This window comes from Orycteropus afer, unplaced genomic scaffold, assembly GCF_000298275.1.
Source record: "Orycteropus afer afer isolate SDZICR_OR568_19922 unplaced genomic scaffold, OryAfe1.0 scaffold00008, whole genome shotgun sequence".
NCBI lineage: Eukaryota > Metazoa > Chordata > Mammalia > Tubulidentata > Orycteropodidae > Orycteropus > Orycteropus afer.
Genome location: NW_006921595.1, coordinates 3,735,107 through 3,748,959, shown reverse-complemented (window position 1 = coordinate 3,748,959; position 13,853 = coordinate 3,735,107). Strand labels below are relative to the sequence as shown.

The window sequence follows — 13,853 nt, the reverse complement described above, 5'->3', positions numbered from 1 at the left end:
CCACGCTTCTTTCCAGGAGCATTTTGTCCTTCTTTCTCCCTCAGAGCGGACTCTCTAGCCCAAAACCCACCGCTTCTCCTGGACTCAGTTTCCCTGCGGGCTTAGCCGGCTACGTCAGCTCCGCCGCCGCCGCCGCCGCCGCCGCCGCCGCAGCGAAACCACGGAGTGGATTTTAGGAACGAGCGCGCGAGCAGCGCACTGGGCATGCGCGAGCGTGCTCTGGGCACGGAGGGCTCAGGTATCGCGGCGGAGGCCCTGCCGGCTGTCGACTCCCTCGGTTGTCGCACTTTTGTAGGCTTAGCCGTTCCGCGGACTAACCTGGTATCTTCGCCTCTCTGTGAACAGCGTGCTTTGCGTGTCGCGCGAGCCCGCCGGCTGGCCGCGTCCTCAAGTGCGGAGGCCGCCGCAGTGACCCCGCCCCCGGGCCGAGGATGTGAGGCCGGCGGGACGTCCCCGGACCGGACCAGGGCACGGGCAGTGGGCGTCTCGGCAGCGCCAGGCTATGGCTCTGCTGCCGGTGCTCCTCGCCTCCTGGGGCCTGGGGCAGTAAGAGGACCGGGAGACGTGGGGAAGCGGCCCTGGCTTTGTGGGGGCAAAGGGGCTGCGAGCGCCATGGAGGGAGTGCTGTACAAATGGACCAACTATCTGAGCGGTGAGTGGCCTCGCCGCGGGCCGCGCGGACGGCCGGGGGGCGCGCCGGGGGCCGGGTCCTTTGTCTGGGCGGTCGGAGGGCGGTGTCTCTGCGGGCGGCGTCCGGACACGCCTCCTCGGGGTTCGGGGTCACTGCCCCTCCGGAGATCATAGAGTCCAGCGCAGACCGGGAATATTTCCCAAAAAGAGTTTTTTCACTGTACTGATAACCCTGCTGTACGGACACAGGCCTCTTGAGGATGGGTGAGAACAGTAGCTACCCTTTCACTTCAAGGAAGGCTACAAAAAACTGAGATTTGGGGTGACTTGAATGGCAGGATGACCTCCGTGTCAGCGAGAGGAAGGCGCTCACGCCCCGCCGGCTCTTAAAGAGAGTCATTCGAATGCGGCTGGAGGAACCAGGCTCGCTTGACTCGCAGATAGGTTGGAAGGTTTCAAGCAAGCGCATGCCATCGGTAATCTGGAAGTCCAGAGGTGAAAGAGCCTTCATTTAATTAAAAAAAAAAAAAAAAAGAAAAATAAATTACCCAGATAAACCTAAAAACACTGAGAATACACAAAATAATATGAATGCAGAAAAAAAGCCTGAGTGCATATGCTTTCCCTGTGTTACCTTTCGCTTTAACTGCATGTAGACCGAGGTGTCAGAGTGACAACTTAACAGTTTCAAAGCCCCGAAGTAAGGACAGTGTATTTGGTTTTCTCACAGAGCATTTCTTTTTGTTTTACAGACTCAAAAATTACCGTAGAGTGAATGCAAATAGTACACCTGTTTCCTTGCTTTGCTTTGCTATGCAGAATGGCTTAAAAATAGTCTCTCTTCCTCATTTCAATTTCTGTACTTTCTTCCTATCTTGAGGCAGTTATAACATAATTGTTCTTAAACTGTGGAGATTATTCAGGATATTCTTTCTTTTCCCTCACTTGTGCAACCAATATTAAGTAGAAGTGTACTGTGTGCAGCAGTGTTGGTGGTGTAGTGGTTAAAGCATTCAGCTGCCAACCAAAAGAGGTCAGTGGTTGGAACCCACCAGCTGCCCAGAGGGAGGAAGATGATGCAGTCTAATTCTGCAAAGATTTACAGCCTTGCAAACCCTGTGGGCAGTTCTACTCGGTCCTATAGGGTAACTGAGTCAGAATCCACTCAGTGGCAATGGGTTTGGTTTTTTGGGTATATGCCGGAACAAAGAGCGTGGGTGGCACAAGCACTTTGCAATTGGCTGCTGACCTAAAGGGTGGCAGAACTCACTAGTGACTCCAGGGAAGAAAGGCCTGGCAGTTGTTTCCATAAAGATTACAGCCAAGAAAATTCTGTGGAACCCTTCTACTCTGTAAAACCTGGGGTCACCATGAGTGAGGGCTGACTTGATGGCAGCTACATTAACAATATGCTGGAAGGAGTCCCTGGGTGGTGCAAACAAGTAACACAGTTGGCTGCTGACCTTAAGGTTGGAGGTTCGAGTCCACTCACGGACATCTCAGAAGAAAGCCTTGGCAATATTCTGAAAAGTCAGCCAATGAAAACCCCATACAGCAGACCTTCTCTGGCACACATAGGGTTGCCATGAGTTGCCACATAACCGAAAACAAATTTTTGGTTATGTGCTAGAAACTATATTAGGCACTTTTTTGGAATTAAAAAAATAAAACTTTTTTATTATGGAAAATGGGCTAGGCACTTTAAAGTTTAGTGGCAGTGATTTTGAAACCAGAAATATTTCTAGTATCTCAGTCAGGAGATATATTTGTTTCCTCTTTGATGGGACAGTGCTTTAAAGGTTGTAAGAGCTCTGGTAGTACAGTGGTTAAAGCATTTGGCTGCTAACCAGAAGGTTGGTGGTTCTAATCTACCAGCTGCTCCATGAGAGAATGATGAGGCAGTCAACTTCTGTGAAGATTTACAGCCCTGGAAACCCTGTGGGGCAGTTCTACTCTGTTTTATAGGGTTGCTATGAGTCGGGATTAACTTGATGGCAGTGGGTGGTGGGTAGTGTGATGATGCTCTGGAGTGTTTTAAGGGTGGGTGTGTTTGGGATGATCACTTGGTATAATACACAACACAGCCAAAAGGAGCACCTGTTCGGTGTACCCACAGAATTCCTTCCCTAGACACTATGGCACTAAAGCTACCAGTTTGTTTTGGTTGCATAGAATTATGGTTAACAGGGAATTCCTCTTTTTATGTCTTGTAATCATTAACTAGGTGAGGAGAAAAGTTTTAGAAGACTCTGCTTTTATTTCAAGGACTGAGGGTTATTAGATTAAATGTGAGTAACTCAAGGTTGGGCTTTAGTGAATAGCCAGGAAAAAAAAAAACAAACTTACTGCCATCAAGTTGATTCCAATTCATAGAGACCCCCATAGGGTTTCCAAGGAGCTCTGGTAGTGTAGTGCCTAAGGCACTTGACTGCTAACCAGAAGGCTGGCGGTTCAAACCCACTGGCCATTCCTCAGAAGGAAGGTTGGGCAATCTACTTCTGTAGTGATACCGCCTCGGAAACCCAAGGAGGGGTCACTATGAGTTGGATCTGACTCAACAGCACATAACAACATCAGGGTTTCCAAGGATATAAATCTTTACAGAAGCAGACTACCTCATCTTTCTCCCACAGAGCAGCTGGTCGGTTCAAACTGGTAACCTTTTGCTTTACACCACTATACCACCAGAGCTCTTTAGTGAATAGCCAGAGGCCGATAAATACTCTGCTAATATATTCTGCTGGTTCAAACCCACCATCTACTCCATGGAAGGAAGATGGGGCAATCTATTTCCATAAAGATTCACTGCCTTGGAAACCCAGTGGGGTCACTGAGTTGGAATCGGCTTGATGGAGTGAGTTTGGTTTTTTAATATAAAAAGAGGAGGCTTGACCAGATGATTTTTCTTTTGAGGTCTCTCTAAGCTCTGAGACTTATGGATCTTGTATCTTTGAGTAATACTTACTTGCTGATCCTTTACCTCTTTGTACCACACATACTTTTTCTATTTTAACTTTTCTTTCATCCTCATTGCTCCACCCCCGCCCCCTTTTTGTGTGTTTGTTAATCTTTCACTTTCTTCCAGGGCTTTGAACTGCTTCAGACTGGTTCATTCATGGCCAACAAGGTGAAACTGGAACAGACCTGAATGTTTAAAATTTGAGTGAAGTGGAACCACCACCAAAATGAGAAAAATTACCACTCTAAACTCTAGAGTAGGAGACTTAGAAGGGGCATAGTAAACCCTTTGAAGATGCTCATGTGGGAGATTGGATTATTGTCAGGACTGTGGAGAGGACACATATTCAAAATGGTATGGTCAGCTGCAATTTTTGAGCAGGGCAATGTTGTTTCCAACTGTGTCAGTGAAAAGATTTGGTTGCTATGCAACTCACAAGCTTCCTTTGTTTTCTAAGAGATTAAGTTTCTAGCAGGCTGTCAACCCATAATTTTTCCTTTTCTGATTATCGTCCTGATTCACCTACACATTTTACAAATTTAGGTCCATTCCAGTTTCAGTTCATTGGCTGTGATTGAACCAGGAATAACTGGTTCAAAGCCCAGCTTTCTTCCTCTTTTGCTCTTCTTTTCTATGTGAGATTAGTCTCTTACTCTAGTACCTATTTCCTGGTAATAAAACACCTTTTTTTTGTTTTGTTTTTCTGGCTGTTCTTTTTTTTTTTTTAATTAGGATTTGGGTGAAGATTTACAGAGTAAATTCACTTTTCATACAGCAGTTCACATATACTTTGTCTCATGTCATTGACCAAAATTTACAATGCAGCAGCTCCCCTCCCACTTCCTCCCCATAGTTACCTCCTCCCAGTGTCCATCCCTTCATACTCTTCTGCACCCTGAGCTATCTCCCTGTGCATAAGCAGCCCTTCCTTCTCCCATGATTGTTCTCTCCAGGGCGTGTGTCTACTTGAGGTAAATGTTTAACTCACATGCCTGTATTTTGTTTGGCTGGAAACCACAGTTGTGGGTTCAATTCCAGACCTGAAGGGCTGCTAGGGGCCATAGTCTCAGTGGTTCCACCAGGCTCCATTGGACCAGCAAACCTGGTCCCCACCTTCTTTTTTTTTTTTTTTTTTTTTTGCCTCCAAATGATTTTGAGTTTTGTTCCACATTGTTCTCCCTCTATGCAGGATCTCCTACATCCCTTCCAAGTGCATGGCAGTGGTAGCTGGGCACCATCTAGTTCTTCTGGTCTCATAGTTGTATAGGTTGCAGATTGGATGGTGTACCAGTTGCTAGGACTGATTGTTTCCATTAATTTTGGTTTTCTTCTTTCTTCTTGATGAGGAGAGACCCGTTGTTGCATCTAGATGGCAGCTTCCTAGCTTTTAAGGTCCTAGTCGCTACTCGCCAAAGTAGTAGGTGGAACAATGTTTTGTATAGTATGTTATGTTTCTGACTGTTCTTGTGTATTTTTCAATAAAGCAAAATTTCTCTAGGAGGATCCTTTGGTTCTGTTGGAAAAGATTCCATTTTTTTCTTCGTAAGTAAAAGAAGTTACTACTGTGAGTGGAGCCAAGGTAGAAGCTCTAAAGAAGAGAGGAGCTGGAGTTATTGCTCCAGAGGCCAGTGTTGTCACTAGGGAGGTACAGGGGACTGGGAGTGCAGACCACACACACTGACACTGTCAAAGGGAGTGACAGCAAAATGACCTCAGCGTCTGTAGCAGCGAGCTGGCTAGCACTGCAGGGGTAGGGTCCACGAAGGTAGTGGCCTCACTACAGGTGATATCACCCATCACCCAGTGCAGTAAATTTTCACTCATCCCTACCCCCTGTCAACTCAGCAATCAGGCTGTACGTGGGCAGGCTGTGCTGGAAGGAGCTGCAGAGATCAGCTCAGGCGGGGCAAGCTACCAGCCTTGGCCATGGCGGGTGACACCATAAATTACTGCAGTGGTTGACATCAACCTTAATGATTCCACTGCCAGAGTCAGGTGTCTTTACATCATGCTGCTTGTTCCCTCAGTATGTGTGGCACCACTGGGTACTTTTCTTGGATATACTTAAAACTATGGTTCAGCATGTTATGTTTCATTGTTGTTGTTGTTATGTGCCTTTGAGTCAGACCCGACTCATGGCAAACCCTTCTTGGGTTTCCAAGGCAGTATCACTACGGAAGTAGATTGCCCCATCTTCCTTCTGAGGAGTAACAACTATGTCTCATTAGGAGATAAAAATTAATAAATAAATAAAACTCACTGATATTGAGTCGGTTCAACTCATAGTGACCCTACCTTGAGTTTCTGAGGTGGTATCTCTACGAAGTAGATTGCCTAGTCTTCCTTCCAAGTCATTAGGAGATAAATTAAGGAATAGCCTAAAAGGAACAAATACTTTCTTGTTTCCTCCACCCTCCTATGCCAATCAGCTTCCAGAAAGAGCAGGGCATGACATTAGTAGGGCATGATATTGACAAGCTTTGATGGAGACATCACAACACCCACTGCTCATTTATCAACATGTGTAGGTTCCCAACGACCAGATCATTATGCAAAGTCAGCGTTATGGGAGGAAGAGGAGGAGGAGGATGATGCAGAGGCAGCCCTGAGCCTAGATCCTTAGCATTGCTGTGCTTTGGACTCCAAGGTCCTGTCATCAGGACTGGCACTCAAGCAGACCAGGGGCCTAGCAGCTGGACTAGAGGCACAGTTGGTAGCTCTGGGGCTGGGGCAACCAGCAGGGACAGGGTCAAGGTGGTCGTGGGGAATTGTTACTGCTCATACTCCTTGCAGCTGCTCTCTCTGCAGCCTGCTACCACCCTGCAGGCTGGGGAGAACCCCACGGAAACAAGTGATATACTTCTCGTCCTGGAGGGCTTGGAATCCAAGGCCAAAAACCTGGAGACTTAACAGCTGCTCAGAAGAGGAGCTCAGCAGCGCAGACCCCAGAAGGGGGCTGGGGACTGTCAGCTGCCTTCTGTGCACCCCCCAGGCCCTGAATGATCGATCTCCAGTGCCCTTCCCGATACAGGTCTTGGTCCCTCTAGGGTGCTTGAGTAGAGAGGGGTATAGCAGCAGCAGCCTACCCCAACTCAGCTTATATTAAAGTTAGATGGAAAAGTTAGGAAATCAGTTTATCAGCTGATCTTTTGAGTTCTTGGAAGATGTTCACTTCATTCACAACCCACTACCAGCTGACTGAGTACTGTGCAAGGCACAGGAGAAGCAACTTTGAGCAAGGCAGACATATCCCCTGCTCTCCTTGAGCCTATAGCGTGGTGGGGAAGAAAGGCATTCATTGGCTAGATGGTTAGTAGTATTTTCCAGGCGTATGTGATGGAGGGAGAGGCAACTAATGTAGTGTGGGTTGTTAGGGAAGACTTTTTTGAGGAAAGCACTTGAGCAGAGCCTGAAGGATAAACACAAGCTAGCTAGATAAGGAAGCCAAGGCAGAATTGCTGTTGGCATTATAAGGGAGAATTTTCCAGGCACAGGGAATGCTAACGTGAAGCCACCAAAGCAGGTGTTGTTACAGAGTTGTAATTTGAAGAAAGGATAGACAGCCTTCCTGGCTGGTGCATTGATGAGAGTGGGACTCCAACAAGGTTAGACAGGTGGGTGGCCTAGTATTGCAGGAACCCAGTTCAAACACTTTGTGGAGTGTGTGTGTGTGTGTGTGTGTGTGTGTGTATGAAAGACAGAAAGAGAAGGGAATGATGAGATTCTTTAAAAGTTTACTCTGGCTGTAGTGTAGAGTTTCCTGGCTACGTCTTTGTATCGCTCCCACTGTGTTAATTATAGTTTGTCAAATATTGTAGTTATTTTATAAGTGTCTTGCCTCTTGAATTAAATGGATAAGTGTCACTTATTAAAAGATGGAAACATTATTAAGCCCTGAGAATAGCATCTGAATTGCTTGCATGAATGTACCACTAGAATACACAAAGAGAATGGAATAAAAGTAACTTTTTCCTGAAATGCTACCATACTCAGGTACTCTAGTGCCTTGTGTTTCTAAAGAGGAAAAATGAAAAAAAAAAAACAACAAAAAACCAAACCCATGCTCCTAACATTTTCATCTTTCAAGCCTTATAAGTCAGCCAAAGAGCATTATATGTGCAGGCTGTACATTAATTCTCTGTGGTAGAACACTGGGTCAGGGGGCAAAGAGACCTACATTTTGATCCCAGCCATGTCACTGTCAGCCACACAGTTACCTTGCCATTCTGAGCTTTTGTCCCATCCTACATGAAAATGATGGCATTTAGCAGTTAGAAGAATAGTAAAAAAACTAACACAATGTCTCAGGCACTATTCTAAACATTTTCCATGGATTAATTTAATTTATGTAACAATTTTGAGAAGCAATTGCATTTTTTAACCCCATTTTCCACATGAGGACATTGAGGCAGAGAAGGGAAGAGTAACTCACTTAGATTTACACAGTAAGTGGCAGAGCTGGGATTGACTCCATGGAGACTGGCTCCAGGTTCAGTGCATCAGAACACGTAATACTTTTAAAGATCCTTCCTACTTGATGATTATGTAATTTAGCTGATTCCTAATGTACCTATAGGAGCTCTGGTAGCTTAGTGCCTAAAGCACTTGACTGCTAACCAGAAGGCTGGCGGTTCAAACCCACCAGTCACTCCTCGGAAGGAAGATGGGGCAATCTACTTCCGTAGTGATAACTGCCTCGGAAACCCAAGGAGGGGTCGTTATGAGTCGGGTCTGACTCGACGGCACATAACAACAACAACAATGTACCTATGTATTTAATTCAGAATAGCAGACTCTTTAGGAGTAGGAGGTAGGAAGGAGATCTGCAGTGAGGAAGATTTGAGTGTACAGTGTTAAACTGTTGGCACATGTTTTGGTACAAGGAAATAATTCTGAGGTGTGATCTGAATTTTCTACTTTGCAGTTTTGGGTCTCTATCCTGCCCACTCAGCAGACAGGAGAGCTCTGGCTAGCAGCAGGCTATTTGGGCCTCTCAAGTGGGTCAGGGCACAAGTCCATTGCAGCACTGCATTCCAAAAATGACAGAAACTTGCATTATGCTGGCCAGATGGATGTCATTGAGGAGATCCTATCATTTTGCTTCCCCCCAGGTACAGGAAGAGGACTCTAACTCAGTATGTTTGTGCTGTGTAAACAGTTCTAGGAGGACATGTGGAATGCAGATGAGCCAGAGCAGGATTCTTACAGTCTTATAACAACTGGTTAACCCTCTTATTTATTTATTTATTTTAAATTCCTTTATTGAGATAATTCACATACTGTAAAATTTGTTCATTTAAAGTATGTAAAATATTGTTGTTTTAATATATTTACAGAGTTGTGCAGCCATTATTCCAATCAATATTAGAACATTTTCATCACCCCAAAAGAAACTGTGTACCCTTTAATAGTCACTGCCTATAATCTAGTTTCAGAAATTAACCTAGATTACCAAGGGACAAGAATCAAGATCAGCACAAAGTTGGTTCCTATGGCATGGAGGTCAGGCACATCTTCACTCTCCAACTTTGTCACCATTTCTGACACCAGCTATGCCTCCCACTGTGCTTTCTAGTTCTCTTCTGGGTTCAATAATTTGTTGCAGTGACCACACTGAATTCACAGACTATACTCATAATTATGTGGTTTATTAGGGAAATAATAGGCTACAACTGAGAATCAGGATCAATTTGAAAGTTGCAGGGTACAACTCAGGAGACAAGATACAATTCATCAATCAGGATAGCTTCCAACCAAGACAGCTCTCAGCTTCTTGGCTATGCTTGCCTTCTCTGCATTATGCCAGCTGATGGCCCTCTGCCAGTTGCTGGGCCTCACCTCTGCCACTTGGCCTTTGCATCCCTTTGCTTGGGCAAGTGTTACAGCTTTTTTGGTCCTGCCAACAAGTGCCCAGAATCACTCCACTCTGCCCCCAAGCCTCCTGTCCAAAGGTACTGTACTCTGTCTCTTCCTATGGACTGGTAAGCACACTTCAGCTGTCTACCCATCCTGTGATTCCCACTGCTAATGCTGCTAGCTGCTGTCTCATACCATCTTCAGTGTTTTAGCTTGACCTGTACTATAGCTCTTTTAAGATGTTCTCTCTCTCCCATTGCCTCTCCCTAAAAACCTTTGTCCAGTTGGCTTCTTATATAAGCAAGTTCCGTATCAATTTCAAGGCATGGCCTTCCCAGCTAGGCCACAAACTGACCAGTCCCTGCAAAGTCATTTAATCTTGCTGGATGGTTTTATACTCGCTATCTGCATAGTAAACCGACCAGTCCCTGCAAGGTACATGAAATAGACTGCTCACAGGGCAGCCCGCCAATCATTTTTGGCAGAATTATAAACCCAGAGCCAGAAAGGCCATATGAGAAACCCATTGCATTACACTACTTATGCCCCAGCCTATCACCACACCCTAGGCAACCGCTGGTTTTTGCTTATTCTGGATATTTCATATAAACAGAATTATACAATATGTGACCTTTTGTGATGGCTTATTTTAACATAATGTTTGGACTACTGAGAAATTTGGAAGATGGCTATCTGGCCAACTGACTGGAAGAGATCCATATTTGTACTCATTCCAAAGAAAGATCATCTAATAGAATATGAAAATTATTGAACAATATCATTAATATCGGGAGCTCTGGTGGCGTAGTGCCTAAGACATTTGACTACTAACCAGAAAGCTGGTGGTTCAAACCCACCAGCTACTTCACGGAAGGAAGATTGGGTGATCAGCTTCTGTAGAGAAACCGCCTTGGAAACCCAAGAAGGGGTTGCTGTGAGTTTAGTTGACTTGACGGCAATGAGTTTGGTTCTTGGTATCATTAATATCACACCTAAGTAAACTTTTACTGAAGATAATTCAAAAATGGTTGCAGCAGTACTGGTAGACAGGGAATTGCTAGAAATTCAAGCCAGATTCAGAAGAGGGAGTAGAACAAGGGAAATTGCTGAAGTCAGATGGTCTTGACTGAAAGCAAAGAATACCAGAAAGTTTTTTACCTGTATATTACTGACTATGCACAGGCATTCGATTGTGTGGATCCTAACAAATTATGGATGCCATTGCGGAAAATGGGAATTCCAGAACACTTAATTTTGCTCATGAGGAACCTATACGTAGACTAGGAGGCAGTCGCTAAAACAAGGGGGTTACTGCATAATTCAGAATCAGGAAAAGTATGTGTCAGAGTCATGTCACTTCACCATTTTTATTCATTCTGTATGCTGAGCAAATAATAGAAGAAGCTGGACCATTTGAAGAAGAATGTGGCATCAGGATTAGAGGAAGACTCATTGACAACCTGAGATATGCATATGACATAACCTTGCTTACTAAAGTGAAGAAGACTTGAAGCACTTACTGATGAAGATCATAGACTACAGCCTTCAGTATGGATTACGATTCTACGTAAAGAAACTAAAATCTTCACAACTAAACCAATAAGCAATATCACAGTAAATGGAGAAAAGATTGATGTTGTCAACGATTTCATTTTACTCAGATTCATAATCAATGCCCGTGAAAGCAGGAGTCATGTAATTAACTGATGTATTGGATTGGACAAGCCTGCTGCAAAAGACCTCTTTAAAGTATTAAAGTTTTTGTGTAAACATGTTTGCATTTACAGCCTTGGAAACCCTATGGAACAGTTCTACTCTGTTCTATAGGGTTGCTATAAATTGGAATCAACTCCGTGGCAGGTAGTTTTACTAAAAAAAAACCTGTTGCCATTCAGCCTGTCCTGACTCACGGTGACCCCATGTATTACAGAGTAGAACTGAATTCCCAAAGGTTTTCTTGGTTGTAATCTTTACAGAAATAGATCACGAGGCCTTTCTTCAGTACTGCTGAATGTGTTTGAGCTGCCAGCTTTTAGTTAGTAGTAGAACACAAACCACCCATTTTTAAATTTGGCTATTTTTCTTTTTATTATTGAGTTGTAAGAGTCCTTTATATCTCTAGATACAAGTTGCTTATCAGATAAATGATTTACAAATATTTTTCCTATTCTCTAGGTTATCTTGCTACTTTCTTACTAGTATCATTTGCAACACAAAAGTTTTTAATTTTGATGTACTCCAGGTTGTCAGTATTTCTTTTATTGACTGTATTCTTGGTGTCATATCTAAGAGAACATTGTTTAACCCAAGGTCATAAATATTTATGCTGTGAGTTTAGTTGACTTGACGGCAATGAGTTTGGTTCTTGGTATCATTAATATCACACCTAAGTAAACTTTTACTGAAGATAATTCAAAAATGGTTGCAGCAGTACTGGTAGACAGGGAATTGCTAGAAATTCAAGCCAGATTCAGAAGAGGGAGTAGAACAAGGGAAATTGCTGAAGTCAGATGGTCTTGACTGAAAGCAAAGAATACCAGAAAGTTTTTTACCTGTATATTACTGACTATGCACAGGCATTCGATTGTGTGGATCCTAACAAATTATGGATGCCATTGCGGAAAATGGGAATTCCAGAACACTTCATACTTTTAGTTCTTATATCTAGGCTTTTGATTCATCTTGAATTAAATTTTGTATATCATGTGAGGTACAACATTCTTTTGCATGTAGTCAACTCTATGCAGTTCAATTTCAGTGGCAAGGACTTAGGACAGTGTATTTGAGTGGCTAAGTGCAAAAGGTTTGAGTCAGAAAGTCTTGAATTTACTCTTTTGCTCTGTTACCTACTAGAGCTGACACCTTGAGCATGTTATTTAAATTAATTCCCCTTAGCTTCAGTTTTAAAATAATAAGTTAAATAATAGCAATAATAATAGCTAGGTTTGTTGTAAAGATTAAAGTATATGTGAACATGCCTGAGTAGCTGTTTTGATTAATGATGCCAGGAAAATTCAGTCTCTGTGTATTTAGACTTTCTTTGTGCAAATTGTGGTTTATTGTGGCTTCTGAGAATGTATGTTCCCAGTATTCCTTAAATCCCCCTTTTGGACATTTAAAAAAAAAAAGAATCAATTGCCGTTGAGTAAATTCTAACTTATAGCAACCCTGTAGGACATAGTGGAACTGCCCCATAGGATTTTTCCAAGGCTGTAAATTTTTATGGAAGCAGACCATCATATCTTTCTCCTGGGAGTCTTGAACTGCTGACCTTTTGGTTAGCAGCTGAGCACTTAAGCACTGCACCACCAGGGCTCACTTTTTGGAGGTCAGAGGGATATAAATTATAAAGGAAAATACTAAACTACAGCGGAATTTTGAAGTTGACTCTACAGAATTAAGACAGTCATATGGCTGCCTTTTGGATGAGTGTTGATTATAGATCATGTAATTAATTCTGTATACCACTAGTTTGTCTATACATTTGCTTCCATCAAAAATTATTTGTTAAGAAACTTAGAAAATCTTAGACTTCATTTGCACCTCATCAAAAGTGGCACCAGTCTTCCCATGGATTGTGATATGTGATGTGGTTGGAGTGTTTTATGTCATTGAAGTGGTGTGTGGGTTGATGAAGCCTGAGAACCATTGTTTTCTGACTGTACTCCCAATGTTTAATCATACCACTTCCTGTTACTATTACTTTCATCTTGTATTGATTGAACAAAAGCCAATGAAATTCTCTTTAGAAAAGATTTGAGGCAAACAGTAAAACAGGCTAGCTATTGTTTGGAATGCTCCTTAGAAGTGACAATGCCAGACTTGATCTCTCATACTTTGGTCATATTATCAGAAGGCACAGTTCCTGGAGAAGGATATGATGCTGGGTAAAGTAGAAGGTCAGTAAAAAAGAAGACCTTCAACGAGATGGATTGACACAGTGGCTGCAGTGATGGACTGATGCACGCAGTGATTGTGAGAATGGTGCAGGACCAGCCAGTGTTTCATTCTGTTTACGTAGGGTTGGTATGAGTTGAAACTGACTCAATGGCACCTAACAACAACAGAAGCCATTATTGGGCAGAAGACAGGTGAAAGAGACAACAGGGAAGGATGGCCAAAAAAATACCATGATACTAGGGCATTTCTCTGAATTAATTTTCAAGTTGGCTTATGGAGTGTGTGGCAGTATAAGGAAAGATGCAGATACAGATAATACTTACAGAGTTAGCCAGAGAGAAGACTGACCTATGTCAGTGTTCCTATTACACCAAGAGAAGCAAAATTTCATTTGCTTGAGAATCTACTCCATTTCTTTCAGATGGAATTATACCATACTTTTTTTCAGGTAACACATATGTTATATGCTATTTTTTTGCTAAACCACACAACCCCACCCCACCCCCAC

The 13,853-nt window shown here is 43.3% G+C and overlaps 1 protein-coding gene across 1 annotated transcript in view; it reads left to right on the top strand.

Annotated features, from left to right (window-relative positions):
* Positions 1–204: 204 nt before the first annotated feature.
* PLEKHA8 (pleckstrin homology domain containing A8) overlaps positions 205–13,853 on the top strand; it is a 121,525-nt gene continuing 107,876 nt past the window's right edge. Inside the window, exon 1 of the mRNA XM_007946423.1 lies at positions 205–652. Coding sequence (XP_007944614.1) covers positions 205–652 — 448 coding nt within the window. The remainder of the gene's footprint in view (positions 653–13,853) is intronic.